At 39.8% G+C, this 24,604-nt stretch overlaps 1 protein-coding gene across 5 annotated transcripts in view; it reads right to left on the reverse strand.

The window, feature by feature from the left end:
- Positions 1-24,604, reverse strand: part of DENND4C (DENN domain containing 4C) — an 82,588-nt gene that overhangs the window by 37,212 nt on the left and 20,772 nt on the right. For all 5 annotated transcript variants that reach the window (XM_026680269.2, XM_026680271.2, XM_087957637.1 and 2 more), the window contains exons 2-10: positions 11,639-11,960; positions 9,298-9,550; positions 8,183-8,252; positions 6,842-7,011; positions 5,245-5,486; positions 5,044-5,110; positions 3,657-3,715; positions 2,762-2,906; positions 671-846 (exon numbers count right to left, since the gene is read on the reverse strand). In XM_026680269.2, the coding sequence (XP_026536054.1) occupies positions 671-846; positions 2,762-2,906; positions 3,657-3,715; positions 5,044-5,110; positions 5,245-5,486; positions 6,842-7,011; positions 8,183-8,252; positions 9,298-9,550; positions 11,639-11,943 (1,487 nt within the window). In that variant the 5' untranslated portion in view covers positions 11,944-11,960. The remainder of the gene's footprint in view (positions 1-670; positions 847-2,761; positions 2,907-3,656; positions 3,716-5,043; positions 5,111-5,244; positions 5,487-6,841; positions 7,012-8,182; positions 8,253-9,297; positions 9,551-11,638; positions 11,961-24,604) is intronic.

Raw genomic sequence — 24,604 nt, forward strand, 5'->3', positions numbered from 1 at the left:
TCTCTGAGAACTGTTGTGGTTACTTGGGATTTTATCTGTGACCTCAGGGTCACCTGAATCAGAGGTGTGGAGTCTTCTTGGATTCCAATAAGTTGCTTCCATTTTCTCTTACCTGGCAGTTGCCCCCCTCAGCCCCACCACACCTCACGGGCCACCCATGCACCCTTCCCTGCCTGGCAGCAGCCCCACTCCCACCCCAAAGCAAACCATACTTGCACCATGCTTCACAGGCAACCCGCACATCCTCCTCGACCAACATCAGTCCTGCCTAGCCCAGTTGTGTTCATTGTCACCCACACAATTTTCCCCACCTGGCAGCAGTCACTTATCTGCCTGACAACCTGCTGGCAAGCTACCTGGGACTCAGTGACTCTGTAATCCTCACTTAACGATAGCAACGATAGCCAGTACTGTTGTTGCTAAGCAATGTGGTTGCACAATGCTACACCTTACAACACAGTTTAGCAATAAAATTTTCATCCCACTTGCTGTCATTAGCCGAGGACTACCTGTACTTCCATAAACCCGATGGGCCTTTGGTCTGTTTTAAATTTCACAGATTGGATAAAATGAGCAAAATAAAACATTCAAATTTTACATCAAATACTTTAAAAGACATATATATGAAGACAAAGGATATGAACAAAAAAAACTCAAAAAACACACTTACATGTACACCATGTTTGTGTCTAAATCAATGCAAACCACATCTTGTGGTGGCTCATACAGATCAAAATACCGTGAATCAACTCCAACTATAAATGGGACAGGAGCACTGAGCACTGTTGCCAGAGACAAAGGACAGAGGGGGATGTAGGGACACTGCCATTGAAACGGAAAGATCATCTGAAGGAAAAAATGAAACGAAACCCATCAATTAAAAAGATAATGAAATCTAGGTAACAACCAAGCCATGTTAGATCATGTGAATTTCACAGCACCTGTGAGCAACATTATACAATAAATCAAATTGATTACCGCATAAATAGAATCTGAAATTATTATTTAATCCTTGTTTAGTGTGTACACAAGTCATTTAGCTGCTTGGACATGAGTTCTATCAAACATACTGGGTATATATATAATTTTAAGCTCAAATAATAGGTTTTAATAAGAATTTTATTCCAGATACTATCGTGCGATTTTCATGTATCTAAATACTACTTTGTAAGCCATACCAGTCAACAGTCACTTGTGCAAATGAAAGAAATATAAGATGACTAAGATACATAATTCATAATGCCGGCAAAAAAGTCTTTGTAATTATTTTGTAAGTATTTTATTTTAGGACCACTTAAATTTATTGTGTGCTGTAACAACAGTAAATTTAAAAGTTAAAGTTCTACCAAAAGTCTAAGTGTATTTTTATTTCTATTGTGGTGGTATAGCAAGTTTCCTGACCACAAACTGCCTGATGTATTCATGTTATTCTAACCCTACTAATATGTTCAATCTGAATTTATATATAATCTCATTTGGATGATGAAACAGTAGTTTTTATTTATTTTTATTTCTATAGTTGCCCATCTTAACAAGTAATTCTGGATGGTGTATAACATAAAAATCAAAAACCAAAATAAATATATATGGTCACTGAGGACAACTATATTATACGTCAGATACAGGAGATGAACTTCAGGAAATCTTTCATGCAATTTAAGAAAACAGTGAAATATCATTCTTGAAAAAAAAATTAGGAGGGCAAAGATAATTAATCAGATTAAAAGAGTATTGAATAAAAGCAAAAAAGTTTATTTCTGACTCTTAGCTTCTTAAAATGCAGCTTCTGTATGCATTGAAAAAGCATGTATGTTTACTTCCTAACTGCATTTCAAACTAAATAAAATGGAAGCCCAGGATCCCATTAATCTTTCCAATGATAAAATAATAGCAACAGAATTATAAAAACAAACAAGTTTCTCTTCCCTAAAGGGCTTGACAATAAGCTTCTGAGAACTGGAGGACTTCTGCAGAGAATCAGGAAGAAAACTTTGATGGAGATATGTAGGATCTGTTGCCTGAGCAAAGGGGGCTGAAGTGTTTTTAAGATGAGAATGAAATAACATTTGGAAGCAGGACTATAAGCAGAAAAAGGAGTATAGCATAATCAGACTTGCAAGATTATGGCCAATAACAATAAAAGGACTTTTAGCGTTCCTGTGTAGTTGATTTCCTGATCTTGTCTGATGGGGATGCTATCTGCTCAGAAACATAAGGAAGGAATGAAGGGGAAAAGCTGCATTGTGGGTATGGATTTGATCCAGAGAATTTGAAGATTACCAAAATACTGTGTATTATAGCAGGGTTTTGCTTTTTTTTTTTGCTTTTTTAATGACTTTAATAACCAAAAGGTCCCATTCTGAAAATTTACAGATGTGGAAAAAGGGAAAAAAGAGAGAAAGCCTATTGTTCTGATCCAATCGTTCCTTTAGGCATTTAATTAATCCTTTTGCAGCAAAAAGCTTTGAATCATTTACACTATCCTAATAGAAAATACTTGCAAGTTAATTTCCCCTTTAGGAAAATAAACAATTTAAATGACCAGGTGTGCTTCATCTTATTCACATAAACAAAATATATTTATTCTGCAATTTAAATATTTCGTTCAAGCATAAAAAACTTTAATTTTTTTCAGAAGGTCACGTGAAACAAAAGAAAAAAAATTAAGTGTTCAATGTTTGCAAAGCAAGACAACAAATACCAAAGAACTAATCCAGATAAAAATTTGGTTATCAAAATATTCAAACTTATTAGTACTTACAGCAGCCACAGCTTCGGCAACTCCAGTCAGCACAGCTGGACAGAGAGAATGTAGTAGAATCTTGCCTTCCAACAATACAGAGAGGAGTAAAGTAGCACAGTTTTCTGGTCCAAGGTTCATAAGCAGAGTGCTGTAGTTTGCCCCACTACAATGAGATCAGGATATTGAGGACTGTTACATTCATTGCTCATGAATGACAATAATAATAATAATTGGTTAAAGTTATATGCCACCCAACTTCCAGCGACTATCATATACTGAGTAGTAAAATAGGAAAACCTATCTGATCCCCTTAACAACATATTTTATTATTATCACAGAAACTTATTGAAGATGGGGACTACAGAGATAGAATGTTTAAATAATAGAAAAAAAGATTAGGGAGCGGGGTGTCTGAAGTTTTTTTTATTTCTTGAAATGAGCACAAGCCATATTTGTTTGATCGTTACTTTGGTAACAGATATTTCAAACTGTCCTTCAAAACCATTCTCTATGTCCTATACAACAAAGCTTGGAAAATCAGGGAATTAACTCACAGTAGAGCTGTTTATCAAAGGCTATTGAGGAATTCTTTCAATCTGTCCATTTTTTAAAAAAATCAAAAAGATTAAATAGGGCTGCTTTTCAGAGAAGGTACTACTGATTACCAGTGCAATGAAACAGCTATTTCCTGTTAGAAATCAATGTGAAATTCCACTATGTTCAGTGACCGGGGGAGTGGAGACGGACATATGTCCAATACAAAAAACAATTTGGAAACATATGCAAGTAAAATCTGAATAATTAGCATGTTGCTCATTTGCTTCTAAACAAATTATGATTTACTCTTATGTAAACTGGCTCTTAATATATTCATTCAGCTGCATCTTTAAAATACTCCACTGACTATTATTACCTGAGTGGTAAAGGTGTACAAACTGGTTGAGATAATATTAATGCATCATGGGCCGAAAGCTGTAAAAAACAAATATTAGTTATTTGACAGTTTGAGATTAGCAAACTTTGACAGTTTGAGATTAGCAAACTAATCAATCAGGTGTTAATTTATCAATCACATTAGCCCCTGAAATATGCATTATCTACAACTATATGCGTAGGAAACGGACATGACTAAGATAGGCATGGCCGACCAGCTGTAAATTTTGCATTTCTAATCCTCTGGCACTTCACATATATTAATTATAAAAACTTTCACTGTATTTCTATAAGGTGGTTTGACATAACTGCTTTTCTACCATGAAGTGTCAGCAGGGGGTCGGGAAGAATAAGAATGGGAAACATTAGATCAACTGTCTCACTCCGGTAGGATTGGCCTGCTCTACTTGCTCCAGAAGGGGCCTGCTAGGCACCACATCAGCCAAGGAATTTTAGCTGAAGGGGCCAGGAGAGGAGCATTTTCTGCCGTGGCTCCCATCCTTTGGAACACTCTGCTCCTTGAGCTCATCCTCTGGGCCTTCCAGAAGAGCCTGAAAACCTGGCTCTGCTGATTGACTGGCTTGGGGACACAATGAGGCTGTCCCATTATGAAAATGGTTGTAGACGAAGGAAATCCCACCTCCACCCTGTTTACATATTGATTCCTTTCTTAACTAGTTTTCTTTTTGTTAATTTTCAATGCTTTAATTTTTGAATGTTTTTTTTAATATTCTAGTTGTTATACGATGTTGTTTTATGATTTTGTAAGCTGTCCAGAGTTGTTCGACAGTGAGATGGGCAACATATAAATTTAATAAATACATAAGTCGCTAGCATTTTACAAATCACAGAATTCTCACTTTATGCCCCACTTTTGAGCTGCACCGTTTCAACCTTATCTGAGAAATCGAAACAATGCAACCTATCAGTTCATATTTCTGATTCCAATGCTAGTCGTTACAATAAGAGAAGTAAATAGTGAGGTATTTTAATATTTTAAAACATTTAAAACATTTTAACATCAGCCTCTGTGGCGCAGTGGTTAGAATGCAGTACTGCAAGTTACTTCTGCGGCAGCCAGCTGCCTACAATTTGGCAGTTCAAATCCCAGCAGGCTCAAGGTTGACTCAGCCTTCCATCCTTCCAGGGTGGGTAAAATGAGGACCCAAATTGTTGGGGGCTGACTCTGTAAACCGCTTAGAGAGGGCTATAAAGCACTATAAAGCAGTATATAAGTCTAAGTGCTATTGCTATTTATAGGAATAGTTTGATCAGATACATGGAAAATAAAGAAAGCATTATGAAGCAGTATATGAGTCTAAGGGCTAGTGATAGTATTATTTAACTGTATCAAATTTCTAACTTACCTGCACAAGGATTCTTGGTCTTTGTGGTGAAGGGAAAGGTATGTTTTGCATAAAGTGAGATATGTGCCTGTAAAGAAATTTGGTAAAGCATCTGTTACTTCAAGCATTTAAAGTATTCTGTCATCAAGAACAGCATCCAGTGAGAGTTACATGAAACAACCATGGAAATGGGAAGATATTTTTGAGGGATCTGTCACTTACTTTTCAATTGGAAGAGGATGCGGCCCAGACACAGACAGCTTATAGATAAACATCAGAAATTTTCGGAAGGCTTCAAAGAAAGGCCAGTGTGACAGAAGGCAGATGCATTTGTTGGAATTTATAGATTTGGAGGTAACTTTTTTTCTCTCTACAGCTGTCAGAAGACCAAGCTGCATGTGTTGCTTTTCATTTAATAACTCTTGTGCATAAGGCTCATAAAACTGGATAGCTGCACCATATACCTAAAGTAAAAACGGGAAAGAGTAGGAATGGCATTAACAGCTACAGAAATTGGATAAACTAACAACACTTGATCAACTAAAAAATGAAAGGAAAATATTTCCCCATTCTGAATCCTCCACACAATCAATTAGATACCAAAAACCTCACACTAACAATATAAACACAATTTTTATATCATTAGTGGATTATGTTTTGTGATAATACCTAGCTTCGTCAGAGATGAGAAGTTCATTAGCATCCAAGCATCTAGTAGGCTGTAACTTATTTTTATTTGAGCTATAATTTAATTGATAATTTAATGGCATAGTTAAGCAGAATATTTAATCTTGATTCATGCATTTGAATATCTGTGTTAGAATCTTTGTTACCATATTGAGAAGCAGCTGAGCTTCAACAGTTAGGGTAAGATACACAAAGATAAGAAATGTTCCAATTATCTCCTCTAACTCCCGCACCATGAGTTTGAGATAGATTTCAAGATTTTAGTGAAGGCTTTCAAAAAGTGACATTACAAACACACACTAAGGATTATTTAACTAGTACATAAATTAAATATTTTTCTACCCAAAATTTTATTGGTAAAATAAAGACATGGTATAAGCAGCAAATAAAGTAGTTTTTGCTTACAGAATGTTTTGTCCAGTAACTCTTTTAAGTTAAAACAGTGCTGAAAAACTGACTTTATGACCAATGCCCACTTTCCAACTTTCACAGTAGTCCTGTCACATGATCTCAATTACACTTGTATTGTCTTGTGACTGACCTCTTTCTCCCCCTCGCCTTTGCAGGATGGAGAGATTGGAGAAGAAGGGATTACAAGAGAGTAAACAGGGGAATATACAGCTGTTTGTGTGGTGCCCTCAGGGCTGCTAGCATCACTGCATTACTTTTTATGTGTATTTCCCACTGTGTGCCTGCTTACTCTCTTGTAACCCCTTCCTTTCCAATGAGTGTAAATGCAAACATTAATTCCCTTCTTGCTAATTATCCCAGTGCTCATGTGAGCATTCCAGGGTGTGGCTAAGTGGGGGGACAGGAAAGCACAACTGTAGCCCTCTGGTTTTCCACACAGCAACTCCTTTGCTTATAACAGAGCTGCTAGTTCCAATTGTGGTTGCTAAATGAGGACTAGCTGCAAACACAAAGGAGCTAACCCTTATGTTCATTTGTTGCATGTTTAGGCTTGTCTTCCTAAATGCTCCAAGGTGTATCAAGATAGAGAGAATAGTGCGTGTGGGGGGGTATGTATGTATTTGTTTACAGTTTAAAAATAAATATTATGGGATAAAGTAATATTTTCATTTAGAAATTTAATAATAAATGAAAGCAAAATATTACATTTCTCGAAACATACTTTTTCTGCAGACAAGGCAGTCAAAACAAATGTTGAGAATACAGGTAGTGGGTATTTTGTTTGAGGATCCCAGCATTCAATGGTAGCCCCCATTGGAAGACAGAAGAGAGGTACTGATTCAGACAAGGGGAATGACTCATAGTCATCTTCTGGATATCTGAATATTAAACCTTTAAAGCATGAAAATAAACAAATAAGTATTTTGTCCATACACAACAGTATGTTGTTCTTTCTATTCTGAATGCTGACTTTTTAAAAATGCCAAAGAGTATACAAGCTAAATACCACATGGTATAAAATTAAATTTAAAAATACCCCCTCGCCTTTCAATAATTCACCCAAAAGATTCCTCTGAGTATCAAATGTTTTGCTGAATGGTCTGAATGCAAGGGACTGAAGTACAGTGAGGCATCTCCCCAAAGAACACATCCTCTAATGAAATTGCCCCTACTGGACTTACTCAGGCGAGCCTGGGTGTGCAATTGACGCACAGGAGGATATTCCGTCTGTGGCTCTTCAGCGCACCCAAGGGGTGAAAATTAATGAAGAGCTGTCCCCTCTATGCCTGGCTGTTGGACCGTTATTGGTGATTCAGGGGAAGCCGCATGATAAACGGGGCAAAGAACAGGCTACAGAATCAACTGTTGCCTGGAGAATCCACACAATGAAGAATGCTGCTTTTCCAAAACGATCACTGAAGCCAACCTTTGCCACGTCTCTCTCAGGCCAAGACTGAGTCGTGACTGGGGACTTCCTAGCCATACAGGAGGAGGCGTGGCAAAGATTGCTGACTCAGTCTCTCGGCAGTAAGGCAGATTCAACCCATATGTGTGGATTTTTCCATAGGCATGCTGGAGAATGCCATGTTTTAACTCAAAAAATTCAGTTTCCCTATTATTTCTTGAAATCTTGACCATTCTCCTTCATTTCATTGCAATGACTTTTTATACACCAAGAGGTGTTCAGTATAAGGAGATTAAATTTCCAACTAGTTTCTTTTATATATTTTGTTTTGTTTCCAATACTATATACAGAAAAGTATTAGAATGATAAGGCTCTTCATCATGCAATTCATGACTGATAAAGATATACAATGGAAAGATACAGCAAAGAGAATATAAACAGTTTTGAATCTTTTCATGACAACATCATATATTCAAAAACTATTTTTAAGGATCCTCATCTAAGGATCACCTTAGATGAGTCAAAAGGATTAATGAATGTTCTTTGATCAAGCAATTTCAGTTCACTATTTAACAGGCAAGTTTAATGTATTACAAAATGCTGTCTTAATATTAGTGTCTCCTAATATATTGCAATTTATAAAAATAAATACTTTACCAGCTTTATATGCAATTGAGTTAGAAGCTGGAACTGACTTCTTGTAACAGATGTATACACTGGAACCCCACTGTAATGAACAAATAAGAAACATTTTCCATAATACAGGAATTATTTTATTTTTAATCCTTCTAATGCTAAAGACAGTAATAATAATAATAAAGATTTGGCTCATAATACATAATCACATATTTGCAACATTAACCACAACCCAAATAAAGCACAAAATTTTGATTCTGCTATTATTAGAAGTTGTATATTTACAGATTCCAAGACACAAGACAAATAAACTTGGTATTTGCTAATAATTCCCTCCTATATGGTAGTAAATATTTTTCACAGAAAGCTACAGAGACATGTATGCTAATATATGAAAGGCAGTTAGCTCTAATTTTAGCTCTAATTTTTCACCTTCCCATTTTAAAAATGCATATGCTGATTTAAAGCAAGCTTCGAGACCAAATTGCAATCTTTAGTTGGCCTGATTCATGTCTAATGTGGATTTGGAAAGACTTGACTAAATTGTGGTCCACAATGAATAAATGTGGCAGATATATAGTGTAACAGGATGGTTAAAGTTAAGATAATGAAGAAACCCAAGTTGACTTCTCCATTCAAACATGCAGTTCACAAGATGACTTGGATCAGTCACTGTTTTTCAGCCCCACATATCTAACAAAACTCTTGTGTACATAAAGTCCTCAAAAGCAGAATATAAATGCAATAAGAACGTATGTATGTGTATGTGCTGTAAATACATATATAAACAGAGCTATTATTCATTTTCACTCAGTAACCCAATTCGTATGTGTTACAAACATAAAGACCATCTTTTTCCTTTCATAAACCAACAATCTTCCAAAGTTCAATACATACTTTTCCTCCCACCAAAAAAAATACGGTAACAGTTGCCTATCTCAAAGATTTTGGCAACAATAGTTTAGGAACAAAAAAAAAAAAAAGCAAAGCTGTGGAAACTAAAGTGATACAAACTGAATTCTGACTTAAATGCCCTTTTTACGTATATTTATATATTAGCAGCACTAATAGGTTCCACATTTCCCCCACATACTGCTTTTTGAATGGCAACTTTTCAGATAACGTATTATTCTCACCATGCCACAATTTAAATTCTTATCAACTTTGCAGAAAGTGTGAGGTGGGGTTTCTCCTTTACTAGTTACAATAACACATATGTCGGTGACAGCCAAGGAGTTCTGAGCTCGCACTGGAAGAGCCCTCCGAAAGGTGATAAAGATTCGCTGGGAAGAGGCTGAACTATTATTGACATTTGCACAGCGGCCATAGGGAGTAGCCTGGATCACCTCACAATCTTGCTTTACGACCTCCTTCCCTTCATATAAAACTCTGCAGATAAGAGGAAATAACACACATAGGAATATTACTATTCAATAAACTGTTCAGTTATTCTTCTCTCATACACAATAGTCGGCCCCAAGACAAAGAACACTGGAATAATTCCAAGTGCATATTAGACAGGCAGATAAGATGAACTCCATAAAACTTTCTGGTTAAAAGATCTTAAAATTGAAGATGAAAGGCATATGATCCTTTTATTTAAAGCAAAGGAGTTGGGTTAAACCAGGGATGAGCTAGGTTCAAAACTGCCTCCATTTAGGAAAGCTTACTTTAGATAAGTCATGATAGGTAGTTTTTGACTTACATAGGTCATTTAATGATGGCTTTAATTAACAATGACCTCAGAAAGCGTACAGCCTGTAAAGCACTTCTGACCATCACAAAATGTCTCAGACTCTGGGTGCTTGGCAACCTGTTCACACTTATGACCAGATGCCAAGCTCTCCATGAACATGTGATCACCATTTGCAATCTTCTCTGCCAGCTTCCCCAGAAAACCAGTGGGGAAGCTAGCAGGGAAGGTTGCAACCAGCTGCTCCTGCGTGCTGAGGTAACTCCCTCTTATCTCTGGGGATTGGCTGAAAAAGCTCTTTGCCAAAGGATTTCAGGTCTATGGAAGCTTGTACAAAGTGCTAAGATTGCGGTTGTTGAGTGAAACAGTCACACTATCCTTAAAGACAGTTTTGTTCAACGATCAAGATTCCAGTTCCACTTGTGGTTCCAAGTCGAGGAATACCTATCCTTAGCCCAACTTATCTCAAATGGTTGCTATTATGAGAAAAAAAGAGTTCATGAAAGGAAGGCAGATTATAAATCTGATAGCAACTAGATACAAGTTTTGGGACTGCAATTCCCAAATTCTCAGACCATGTTGGCTTAGGAATATGGGAACTGTCATCTCAAATCATCTGGTGGCCTCAAAGTTGGGGAAGGCTTTTACAAAGTTTTGTCAATTTTCATGTCTCTTTGCTATCTTTTAATTCTTTACTTTGTGCAACATCTTCATCTACTTTGCAATACTATGCTTATCAACATAAAAGAGTAGCCCATTACGTATAAACCAATTAATACAACATGAGGTCTGCCAAAGGATTTCCAAATTATTTCTTTTAAAGTGAACAATACTACAAAAAAGTCTCAAAATATTTTTAGTAATATTTATCACAAAATAGTACATGTTTAGCAACAGTATTGTTCTATTTATCATGTGGTGGCACTGACAAAATTTGGGCACATAACATGGCCACTGGTGTAATGTCCATGAACGTTTATTTGCCTGTATATGATTCAGTTAAACAAGTACCTGTAATTTCACATTTTTTAAAATTGATTTGCAATGACAAGCATGCAATCCATACAAAATAATATCTGATATTATCAGCTAGACTAGAACCAGTGGTTTCACAATAACTTTTTGTTACAGTTTTGCAATTATTGTATTGTTCTAGCATTCATGTTTCAAAATATTGTGGCTCAAAATCCTACGTAATGCTATACTGATGGTAGAAACTACCCACAACTATAAATAAATCACTATGTCATCATATTGCACCTATATTAAGCTTAATATATTTCTGTTACATGACATACTTATTATCATTTGTATATAGTACAGCATATCCTTGTCCACATCTTCTGTGCGTGTATTTTTCCTACAATTAAAATACTTTAAACTTAAGGGGTGGGGACGGGTTGGAAATCAACTATCACCTCTTAGCAACTGCTTCCTTTTTGCCCAATTATTATAGATTGTAGGCTACCTAAAATTCAAAACTAGTCACTGGCATGTCCACTTTGGAGTATTTTATGAACTTTGTATATTATAGAGATGAATGACCAAATGAATATTAGATACAGTACACCAGAAGTCATTTATAAAATCAACCATCCAATTTGCTTCAAAATAAAGAATCAGAATAATTTATATAGCACATAGCTAATAAATAGATTTACAATACAAACTAAGTAACTAACTTAGTTTCTTACAAACTAAGAAACTGCTTGTAACCATTTTAACAGATCCTTTCTCCCTTCATCACAATACTGATGCCCACAAATATTTCAATGTCAGCTTACCCAATGTCAGTAAGCGGTGGTTTGTCCCTGCTTCTCTTGTAGCAAAGAAAAAGCTCCGGACTTTTAAGACTTCCATAGTTCAAATTGGCCTGAAGTCCTGTAGGAGTTGCTTCTACACATGTATATCCCTCAGGAACAGTTTCACCTGCTGACTTGATGATCACTGCAAGGTCAGTGATTGGAGCCTTTGGACCAAAAGACTTGGTTTCAGAGCGATTTCCCTCTTGATCTAGAAGGGCTGATGTATCCGTGAGACCTGCCACTACAAAATAATCAACCACTCTTGGACCTTTATCTTCTCTCATTGTTATGCCTAGGATCCCTGCAAAAAAAAAAAAAAGTTGCTTTCAATTATCTTATCAAATTGGTAACATAATACACCTTGAGAATGCATAACGAGATAAAACATAGGTTATCAATGAAAGGTTTCCCATCACACTCAAACATGCAAATTGACTTAGTTATAATGGCTGATAAAAGCCAGGTTTATTAAAAATGCATACAAAAATTCATTAAAGTGGGAACTATAAAAAGCTTAAAAGGTTCCAAGCACTAGTTGAAGTAATGGAGGAAGACATTCAGCATCCAATCAAGAACCAGTCGGGTAATCCTTTTCTCCTTGAAGTTAAGATTAAAATACAACAATGCACCTAACTGAAATAATGAATATACTTTTCCAGTAACTATTAAAAATATTAAAATGTCTCAAGAGTTACTTCAGGGGAAAGTGTACCATACAGTATAAATCAATGAGTTCTCTTTTACTAATGCAATTGTTGTACAAGTTAAAAACGCGCCTTTGTGTATAGCATAATCAAAACACATAGCAGTGAATAAGAAAAGCAAATTAAGTCCTACAAATTGTGATGCACACATATAAGCCACGCAGGAACATCACAACATGAAAAAAGTTTTACGTAAAAAGGACTAATATCTGTCAATCTAGAATAATCCTTCTAACTAGAAGATGAACCTTGATAAATTACTCAAAATACAAAAATCTACTGTTCACAAAACCAGTAGTATTTCTTGCCCTATCTTGATCTAAAACATACAATATGATTTGTACTATCAAACTGTAATTAAGCATTGCTAATTCTGCCCATAGTGTGACAAGTAGGAATAACTGTCTGAAATTTCAAGTGTACATTCCAGGGACTTCTAAGCTTCCTCTTCTTACAAATCAATGAAGGCAACTTCCAGGCACAACAAACACCTGTTTTGATATCATAAAACTATTTCTCTTGTTAAGAATAAGAGTATAAGAACCATTTTCTGTTTTAACAGAATAAGTATGGAGCACTCCCACCCTCCTTACCCACATTACCTCTCGGCTCAGGGGCTGAACACCCTGCTTAGATTTAAGCTTCCTCTTGTCTCTTTTTGGAACAGCTGCCTGCTGAAAGAATTAGCTTAGCTTATGGCAATCCTAGCAGGCATAAAACTGAGATCGTTCCACAAGCCTTTTAACTCATCCTTTTATCCAGCCCTGAGACATTTGCAGGCAGCAGCAGCAGCTTGTAATATTCCCTGCTGGCTTCCCCAATGACTTTATGGGGAAGCCAGCAAAGAAGATTGCAAATGGCAATTACATGATTGCAATTGTAATTTCTGCAAAATATTGGGATGACGGAGACTAGGATTGTAAAGAGAAAGGGCGTTGGTACTTACCTGATACGCCCGTTCTCTGTGAGCTGTGAAGAGCATCCAGAAGTGGGAGGTGCTTCAATCTCTTCTGGAAAGGCTGGGCTTAAAACTCCGGGACGCTCCTCCTTCCTCCTCCAAGGGACACCTCCCCAGCATCCCCCAGTTTTGCGAAGACTGAGTGCCAAAGTCCAGAACTCATCACCTAATCTGGATCCCTGACTGGAACGGAACCCCCCAGATGGAAAGAAATGGGTGGGGCTGGATGCTCTTCACAACTCACAGAGAACGGGCGTATCAGGTAAGTACCAACGCCCTTTCTCCCATGAGCTGTTCAGAGCATCCAGAAGTGGGACATACCAAAGCTTGGCCTGTCCTTAGGGAGGGACTCCGTCTGGATCGAAATCCACTCCCAAACTCTGTGGACCCTCTGCAGGACTCTTCTGCCAAATAAAGCGTCCGCTGAGGCATAGACATCAATTTTATAATTTCTGACAAAGGGAGATGGTGAAGCCCAAGTTTCCGCTCTGCAAATTTCGTCTATGGAAGCCCGTGTGGCCCATGCTGCTGATGTTGCCGCACTCCTTGTCGAGTGGGCTGTAATGCCCTTAGGAACTGAGATGGACTGGCATTCGTAACTTTTAGCTATGGTGGCTCTCAACCATCTACCGATGGTCGTTGATGACACCTTTTGTCCTAAAGTGGATGGGTTGAAGGATAGGAATAGAGCCTCAGATTTTCGAAATGCCGCCGTGTGGTCTAGATAGATGCTTAAGGCCCTTCGAATGTCAAGTCGATGCCATTGATGCTCCAGTCTATGAGATGGTTTCGGATAAAAATTTGGAAGCACCAACTCCTGTGCTCTGTGGAAGGCTGAATTTACTTTAGGAGTGAATGATGGATCCAATCTGAGAATCACTCTGTCTGCATGAAACACGCACAGGTCCTTTCTCATCGACAATGCTGCCAATTCGGAAATCCTCCTTGCTGATGTGATTGCAATTAGGAAGGCCACCTTATATGTCAGGAATTTAAGACTAGTGGTTCTTAAAGGCTTGAACGGGCCAGTTGTAAGTACGGTTAACACCTTGTTGAGGTCCCAGGTGGGATAGCGGTGAATTACAGGAGGTCGTAAGTTTGCAGCACCCATAAGAAAGCTGCGGACATGTGGATGGTGCGCTATGGAACGGAGGTCACCCCAGGCTATCACCAAGGCTAAAGCTACCACCTGTCTGCGTAAAGTATTTGGAGATAGGCCCTTGGTCAACCCCTCCTGTAAAAAGTCCAATAATTGTCCTATTGATGGGGCAGTTGGGTCGATCTTAGTTGGGAGATCTATAGAGGTCAGGACATCGTTCTCTCTGATGCTGAGCAGAATGGACTGGAGAGTAGTCATCTTGAATTTTCAATAAACCAATGATCTGTTCAGATGTTTGAGGTCTAGAATTGCCCTCCAGCCCCCCGAACTCTTTGGGACCACAAACAATAGAGAGTAACAGCCTTGACCCCGCTGTTCAGATGGGACCTCTCTAACGGCCCGAATATGTAGAAGATGATTGATAGCCTCCTGCATCAACGCCCTCTTAATGGGGTCCGTGGACCTAGGGCTCCTAATGAAAAAGTTCGGGGGGGAGGATTGAAACTCTAGCGCCAAACCAAACCTAATAGTGTCCTTGACTGACGCATCAGAGGTGGAGCTGTCCCATTGATCAGCAAACAATTTTAGCCGCCCTCCAATGGGAACTGCTGTCAAGGACTCACTTGGGGCGACGAAAAAATCGGACTCTGGTGCCTCTGGGGTTTCTTGTTTTGGCCTCCCCGCTGATCTCTATCGGAAGATTCAGACCTATCCTGTCTAAAACTGGGCCTGTAGCCTGATGTTCTTTGCGATCTGGCAACGCATGGGCCTTGATAGTAGGGCCGAAAGGAATCCTTCAAGCGACTGGGGCGTTCTGTTTTCAGACCTCCAGAAAAGAGGGGGAAGCACTTTTTCTTGTTTCTGTTCTCTATAAGGAGGGGCTCCAAGACACTGCCAAATAATTTATATCCCAATATTGGGGCTGATGCCAACTTGCATTTATGCTTGGTATCCACCTGCCAATGCCTGAGCCATAGCAGTCTCCGTGCTGATACGTGAGATGCTATGGCCCTAGACGAGAATTTGACTGCATTAAATGTGGCGTTGGCGGAGAATTCTGCCGCTGCAATAATTTTAGCTATGTCCTGGTGGGCTCTGACATTCGTTGGGAAAGGTTGAAGAAGAGGCCAGTGCCACAATGGGCTCATCCACTTCCGGAGTTTTGAGAAAATTTGAAAACTCTGGTGCCAAATTATAATATCGTTTATCGTACCCTGTTGGGGCTGGGTAGGATGCTGCTGATGCCCATTGATTTTGTACTAATTCAGCAAACATACAAGGGACAGGAATAGTCTCTGCCTCATTAGCCGGTTGTGAGAATATTAGATCCTCGGGTTCGTCCTGAGACCCTGTTGACAATGGATGAGGGCTTGATGTGCCTAGTTTAGCGGTGTTCTTTGCTTTGAACAGTAAGGATTTAAAGAGGTGCGGGTGAAAAAGGCCAGAAAAGGTAGGTTGGTCCGAATGAGGCCTTCGTCGTCCGACATTCCCCCGTTCTAGTGGGTCAGCCTCTGACAACCCCAAGTCCATCTGATGGATCGACCCCACCTCCATGGGAACATCCTGGTCATCTAATTCCACCTCCTCCCGAAGACCCTGGGCTGGTATGTTAGGAATATTGGGGAATACCTGGGTTTGATGTTGTCCCATATGCGCAAAGGATCGAGCAGACAGGGATCCCGCATCCGAAGTGGCCGAGAAGTATCTGGTCCTGATGGATTGCTGAACTCCAGCCACAATGCCCCTTTGAATCGCCATCTCCATCCATTGCCTCATTTCGATGGAGATAGTCTCAGGTAATCCCTCCTCCTGTCTTAGGCCGGCGACTGTAGGGGTGAAGGTTACCTCTGGGATTAGCCGGGCAGTGCTCATTGGAGGAGATGTGCCTATGGGAGGTTGTCCAGAAACAGCCTGCCTGGGCTGGGTAGATAAGTCCAAGGGCCCCAACAATGGACTTGGGTCCTGATCCGATTATTGTGTCATAGCCATCTTGTCTGCCTCCTTGGCTCGTTTCTGCAATTGCCTTTCCAAAGCTAGGTGCCGTCTATGGGCATCCTTATCCACTGCCTTAGAGGCCTTTTTGGGGCCCACTGGCTTATCTCGGGACTTATTTGTCTTGGAGTGGATAGCGTTGTCACCTTCCATTGTGGATGACTGATTCTCTTGCCTCTGACTTTAATTTTTAATTTTTTTTAAAAAAATATTATTGTTATATTTGTACTTTGGGGTGATGCCTTCCCCTGTGGTTAAAAGTAGAACGCTCCTCCAGGAGAGTAAGTCTGTATGTATGTATGTACCGTGTTTCTCCAACAATACGGCCTCCACCAATAGGAAGGCCCAGCATGTTTTTTGGGCATAAAATCAAATTAAGCCCCTCCCCCAAATTTAGGCCTATTTTAAAATATGCAAAATAAGGGGAAGGGTGGGGAGACTTGCCGTTAGGAGCGCCCGGCGGGCGAATTCCTCGCCACCAGCCGCTCCTAACGGCGATCATGGCCAAGCACAGAGAGCTCCCTACTCCCACCTTTGCTGCAGACACCTTTGGTACCCGCCGCTGTTGCTTTCCCTTCTGCCCATTACGCCGCCACGTTTGGAGCTGCCGCTTCCGTGTTTGGAGTGCGGTCGCCATTTGGAGCTCCAAACGCAGAAGTGGCAGCTCCAAACATGACGGCAGGCGATCTTTTTATTTTGGTCGCGCAAAGTTCAAAGCGAGCAAGAGAGGGAGGCTGCGATGCCTCCATCCGAGATGGCAACCTCACTAGTGGATCACAACGTGGCTGGAAGCCCGAATCGGCGGGAATACGATGGCAATCTTTTTGGAGCGAGAGGAAAGGGAGAGAAGAGTTGCGGCGTAATTTGCAGGAGGAAGTGGGTGTACCCCCGGCAGGGAGCCCAAGGAAGAAGGGCTGGTAGGCACGGAGAGCGTCCGTAGCTCGGAAGCAGCCTAGAGACGCGCCTGGGAAGAGGCGCAGATGCTGCCTTGTAGTCCCCAAGCCAACTGCGTGCGCCGCCTTTAGTTATGTGCGCTCCGCGCTTTGGGCATCTCCGTGTGATCGCGACCCTGTCCTTTCCACCTGGCGCCCTTGCTGCTTTCTGGCTCTTTAGCAACCGGCTTCGTGTTTGGACCACTGCCGCAGGTTGGAGCTCCAAACGACGGCGGAAGCTCCAAATGCGGAAGCTCCAAACATGACGGTGGGCGATCTTTTTATTTTGGTCCGCGCGAAGTTCAGAGCGAGCATGAGAGGGAGACCGCGATGCCTTGCTAAAGAGCCAGAAAGCAGCAAGGGCGCCAGGTGAAAAGGACAGGGTCGCGATCACACGGAGATGCCCAAAGCGCGGAGTGCACATAATTAAAGGCGGCGCACGCAGTTGGCTTGGGGACTACAAGGCAGCATCTGCGCCTCTTCCCAGACGCGTCTCTAGGCTGCTTCGAGCTACGGGACGCTCTCCGTTGCCTACCAGCCCTTCTTCCTTGGGCTCCCTGCCGGGGTACACCCACTTCCTCCTGCAAATTACGCCCGCAACTCTTCTCTCCCTTTCCTCTCGCTCCAAAAAGATCACCATCGTATCCCGCCGATTCGGGCTTCCAGCCACGTTGTGATCCACTAGTGAGGTTGCCATCTCGGATGGAGGCATCCCAGTCTCCTCTCTTGCTCGCTTTGAACTTGCGCGGACCAAAATAAAAGATCGCCCGCCGTCATGTTTGGAGCTGCCACTTCCGCATTTGGAGCTCCAAATGGCGGCGGCACTCCAATCACGGAAGCGGCAGCTCCAAAGCGTGGCAGTGGAATGGGCAGAAGGGAAAGCAACAGTGGCGGGTGCCAAAGGTGTCTGCAGCAAAGGTGGGAGTAGGGAGCTCTCTGTGCTTGGCCATGATCGCCCGTTAGAAGCGGCTGTTGGCGAGGATGCAAGGGGGAATTAAGTCACCCCCGAAAAGACAGCCTAGCCGTTTTTTCGGGGCTCAAAAAAAAATAAGGCCCGGCCTTATTATGTGAGAAACACAGTATGTATGTATGTATGTATATGTATGTGTATGTATGTATGTGTGTGTATATATATGTGTGTGTGTGTGTGTATCTTTGGTTATTCGGCTGTTCTCCCGCGTAAAATTGGAAGTATCTAGGCAACGTTTCGATGAAGTCTCATTCATCATCTTCAGGCTTGTGTCTTCGGCTTTGTGCTTCTCGGAGTAAATCGAAACTTCATCGAAACGTCGCCTAGATACTTCCAATTTTACGCGGGAGAAAACCCGAATAACCAAAGATCCACATACAAATACCCGCGAAAACCTCAGAAAACATATATATCTATATATATATATACACACCCATATACATATACCTATATCTATATGTAAAACTGTGCATATGGTAAACAGTATCTAAGGGTCCCCAACAAGGGAAACCCCCAAGCGCTCCAAGCGAGAACTTTCTGGATCCCTGGTCCCCAACAAGGGAAACCAGCTATACAGGATCTGAGGTGGATTCTTTCCTCTCAAAACAAAACGTCCCGCCGTTTAAAATGGCAATTGCGGCTTCACTCCAAAGAAATGATCCAAAGGCAATTGCAAGAAAATTCCTGTTGAATGACTAGCCTGCTTATCCAACGTCAGCCAGACAAGGGAGAGCTAAACCCAGGGAGAACGAAGTGGGAAGGTACTGCCCCGGTCCCAAAAAGGGAAACCAGCGGGGAATGGCGCCTGTGATATTTAGGCGCGAACTTGAGCCAGCCATTGAAAAAGGCGGGAAGCCAGAATCTCCACTGCTAATGTCTGAGAAGCCTAACGAGCCGCTGTTGCTGAGGCTCTAACTTGCGAGTTAAATGCTCCTGTCAGATGAAACGGCAAGGCGAAGTGAGCTGCGACTGCGAGCGCTTCGCTACGATCGTAGAGAAGACGATCGGAAAGTTAGATAAGGTAATTGCCTAGGCGGTTGCCTCAGGCTGCCTACGGAGTGGCAGGCTCCGCTAGTTACAAAGAAACTGTTTTTAAACTGATCAAGGCAACCTAATAGAGGCACAAGCCTGAAAAAAGCCAAATTAAATGGGGAAGATTTTTACAAGCCGAAATAACCCAAGAGCAAACCTGATTCAGAAAACCATTCCAGTCAGGGAGTGCACAACCTCTTACCACGAAGGCTGAGCTAAAACTGGGGGACGCTGGGGAGGTGTCCCATGGAGGAGGAGGAGCATCCCGGAGTTTTAAGCCCAGCCTTTCCAGAAGAGACTGAAGCACCTCCCACTTCTGGATGCTCTGAACAGCTTATGGGAGAATTCCTAGTGTTATCTCCCCTTCTCTTATTCCATTTTTAAAAATTGGGGGGGGGGTGCTTCTCTACAGAGAAAAGGGAGAAAAATCTGCAGGTGGAAAAATCCTCAAAGTAAGGTTTCAGTTTTTTCAGGCATTGGGATAGAATTTTCTTCCCCCTATTTTGCAATCTCACGTTTGCCCCCATTTAATAAAACAAGTTTTTTTAAAAGTGGTAGTCAGGAAAACATTTCAGAGAAAACACCATGTGGAAGATGAGAGCAAGGGGAGTGCATGATAATCGGAACCATTGCACAAGATAACAAATACCTTAAGCACTTTTAAATATAGTTTAAGTGACAACATCAAACACCACCCACTTCCAATATTATCAGGAAAATACCATAAAGAAGAACTGCAATACTGAAAGTGGGTAGTGGTGGTTTCTATTGCTAAAAATAGTAATACTGTAATCTAGGGAAAAGTTGTGTCAAGTCACATAGCTGGCTATGGAGCAAATGACTTCTATTTTCTTTAAAGAAACACTTGTAAAAAAGAAATACACTGCAAAAAATGTTTCCAACATTCACTGACACTTTATCATATAGAAATCTTCTTTACAATACCTCACAGTGCATGAACATCCTACGGATGGCAAGAGGAACATCCCAAATAAGACTATGGGTGCCCAAAGAATATGCATGGGAGAGGAGATGCTTCTGAAATTAATTGTAACATAACCCATGTATTCCTAAACAGTACAAAAATTCAGAAACAATATATAATTGGATATGGCTGCCATTATTATTTCCCACTTGAAATACCAGATACCAGAATGATTTATCATCAGAGCAATTCCTATAATAGTGCTACAATATATAGATGTGAAAAGGAATGTGGTGGCTCAGTGGCTAAGATGCTGAGCTTGTCGATCAGAAAGGTTGGCAGTTCAGCGGTTCGAATCCCTAGCACTGCATAACAGAGTGAGCTCTCATTACTTGTCCCACCTTCTGCCATCCTAGCAGTTTGAAAGCATGAAAAAATGCAAGTAGAAATATAGGGACCACTTTGGTGGGAAGGTAACAGTGTTCCGTGTGCCTTCGGCGTTTAGTCATGGCGGTCACATGACCACAGAGACGTCTTCAGACAGCGCTGGCTCTTTGACTTTGTAATGGAGATGAGCACCGCTCCCTAGAGCCAGAAACGACTAGCATGTATGTGCAAGGGGAACCTTTACCTTATGTAGATGTGAATGAGAAAAATTATAAGAGCATAATATAATTTATTTTAAAAAATAATTCTCAACCACATTTAAAACTGTACTATTTCTCTGCATGCTAAACAGTAACGTAATTACATCAGCAGCTGCCACATATCTGGTTCCACATTATCAAGCCCACTAATAAAAATTAAAGAAATGGGCAAAGCATCCTAGATCTTGCCCTTTTATTCCCTAAATAAAGTGATTGACAAATATTTAATGATGTTGCTGGGAGGCACACAAGACTTTTTATAATTGTAATTTAAGAAGTGATACTTCATCTCAATCAAGTTTTAAACATTTCACACGAGATTATTATCTTCTTTCAGTACACTACCTTTAGGGAAATACCATTGTCATGAAACAGATTTCATTGAACAGATTTCATTGGCACCAAACTTTGTTATCAGAATACGGGGGTTATATTTTTCATGAAATGATCTACTCTCTATTCTAACAAAAACACCTGGTGGTTGTGGAAAATAAAGAAAAGAATTGATACGATCCTTCTTCAAGGTATTATGCTTAATTTGAGTTCATATTTCTCAAATTGCAAAATTTCACCCCAATACCAAAATAATTTCCCCACAAGGTTATCTACTATCAGTTACACACACACAAAATACAATTTCTATTAATTTTACCTTACTGAACTATTCACTGCAGTGTATCAGAAACTTTAGCCCCCAAGGTGCCCCTCAAAATACATTAGTTGATAGGACATCCCCTATGTTCATTATAACTATGAAGAAGGCTTATTGTCCCTAATTAACATAATTTAATCAACACTAACAGGATCAACACCTGTTATGGTATTCAATGAAGCCGCCTCTGAAGAAATAGTCAGTACTCAATTTTCCCCACCTGATCCATTCTACAAAAAAGATTAATATTCATTACTATATAAAATTAATATACAAGGCTGGAAGTTTTAACAAATCAAAAAGGTTTTGGTTTAATCAATTTTTCCTCTCCTGTTAGCTATTTATGCTAACTAATATTTGCTCTACAATATCTTAGCTAGAATAGGAAGTAGTAGTGAGAACATAAAGAAAGGGAGAAATGCCATTTGTCTTAGCAAGTGGAAGGAATTTCTAGATAGAATGACAAATTTGGATCTAATCCCTACTACGGTATATTAGTAATGCCAGTTCTTGCTGTGAAGAAGAAACTGAATATAAGAAACTAAAGCTAGTATTATATTAATGAATATTAATGAATATGCAGCCCTATTTCTTGAATTTTCTGGATGGGATACAAAATAAAAGTAACACAATAAAACATGAATGTAAAATATACACACATAAAAGTTAAACACTTGAAAATCAGCAGCTGAGTAAGAGTAACAGTACAGAACAACAGTAGCATCAGATAAAGATAGCACATTACAAGCTTTAATAGTATCTTTTTCATTTCAGCAAGTCCACTAAGGGATATTAAATCAACAAAATCCTTTTGCCTTAATCTTTTAATGAAAGGCAAGCTAAAATCACAAGATAAAGTTTTATGTAAACATTATGATCCAAGTCAGGGTCTAGACAATCGGTCACAGTCACATGGCCTTGCCCACTTCACCCCGGGTCCCAGGTTGCAGCCGGCCCTTGTTCATCCTTGGCTGGTTCACTGAAGCTGAGGCACAGGAAGCTCTGCTTCATTCTTTTTTTTCCCCTCAAGTATATATGCATATAATCTGGAAAAAAAAAAAGTTCCAATGGCAGGCTGATTGAGAAGTTTTCCAGCAAGGCTAAGAAAGTCTCTCCCTCCCCCCTCCTCTCGATCCGCAGATTGGCTGCCGTGATGCACGGCTAAATGTCCCGTGCTGCAAACTGAACGGGAACAAGTGTCCCTCAGCAAATCATCTGGGATGAAGGGGTGGGGGATGAGCGGTGGGAGACCAGTGCTGGAGGAGCACTGGCAGACAGCCAACTGAGGATGAACGCCTGCGATGTTGGCTGTGATGGGAGGGCAGGGTGAAATACAAGTGGCCATGTGGCTGTGCCCAATTGTCCCGTTCTGTGCAAGTCAATAATTTCCTTCACTAAATAGAAAATTCAGAAAATTCAATAGTATACATACACTGTCAGTTATCATTACTTTCTCTTAAGTTGATACTCTCTCTCTCTCTCTCCCTCCCTCTCTCCAATACTTTCTCATTTAGGAAAATAGATATGCCCAAGTTTACCAAGGTACTTTACAGGTAGTCATTGAGTTACAACCATTCATTTAGTGAAAGTTTGAAATTATGTCACTGAAAAAAGTGACTTATGATCATTTTTCATAATTATGACTAATGCAGCATCCCCTGGCCACATGATCAAAATTCGGATGCTTGACAACTGGCATGTATTTATGTAATCACCATTTATAACCTTTCCAGCTGGCTTCCAAAAAGCAAGTCAAGGTAGGAAGCCGGATTTGCTCTTAACAATTGCAATGATTTGCTTAACAACTCTAGTTTTTTTTTAAAAAAAAGCTCATAAAATTGGGGTGAAACTCGCTTAACTGTCTTGCTTAGTAACAGAAATTGGGGGATCAACTGTGGTCATAATTTGAGGACTACCTGTATTCACAGTCTGAAAGAAAAAAAATGGGCAGACAGACAGATCTACATGTATACATAAACAGATATTTTGTGAAAAGTTAAATAACTGGAATTCGAGAGGCTACAGGGAGCCAAACAGATGGGGAAAATGCATTTAGATTCTACCTGAATCTACCATGAATTTTATGAAAAGTTAACATGTATATTTGTCAATATTAATTCAAAACAAATTCTTTATCTGCATCTTCCAAATCTCATTTTTGCAAACCCACAAATTGTAGCTGTAGAGAAGTCCTAATTTTATTTAGTATATTTTCATCTTTAATAAAAGCTTACCATCTGAGTCAGATTGGTTTTCAATGAATTATCACATTAACATTTTTAAGATGTCTCAATAGAGTTACATAGTGCACAAATGAAACTGCAAATATGCATCTATTAGTTTCTGTATTCTTCTGCATTCTAGGCTACTAAGTCTGAAGTAATATAGATTTCTATATTATAAGATTTCTTGCACCTGAAGATTTAGCATAATTAAGAACAAGATTTTCTTTTCAACATTCCAAACCAGCCTAAACTACTTGACAGTTTACATGCAGTTCCTGCATTACAACAGAATGAAATTTGCTCTTGGACTGAGCTTAAGAGAATCAAAATATGAAAGGCTGAAAAAATTGCCTCAGCAAGCCACAGCATGAGTACAATAACTTCAGACAGAATGACTCATTGCTAAAAAAGAAAAAGGAACAGGAAATTTGGAAAGTTCATGAGTTTAAAAAAGTCTTCTGCATCATTTTTAATTTGTATAGATATTTCAGTGTTGAACAAAATGTATATATCCTTTTCTTATTCCTATCTAAAGGTTGACAGCCAATTTCTTAAAATCAAAAAATATAAGCTTTATCACTTCGTTATCATAAACACCAAACATGCCTTTAAAATTAGGATTATGAAAAGAAACCAAGTAGTTTAAGGTTTTCTGAATAAAAAGTATGCTACCACTATTCTCATTTTACTCCTCAAAGTTGTCATATCTATGAAGGGTAGTATGAAGGGCATTTGATTTTCAAGTGCAAGAAATCCATATTACATACTGCCAAAGAACAAACAAAATAAAACAAAAGCAAAACAGAATG

This window comes from Notechis scutatus, chromosome 2 (assembly GCF_049901735.1).
Source record: "Notechis scutatus isolate UNSWTSFEM ecotype Mainland chromosome 2, rNotScu1.2, whole genome shotgun sequence".
In the NCBI taxonomy this organism is placed as follows: domain Eukaryota; kingdom Metazoa; phylum Chordata; class Lepidosauria; order Squamata; family Elapidae; genus Notechis; species Notechis scutatus.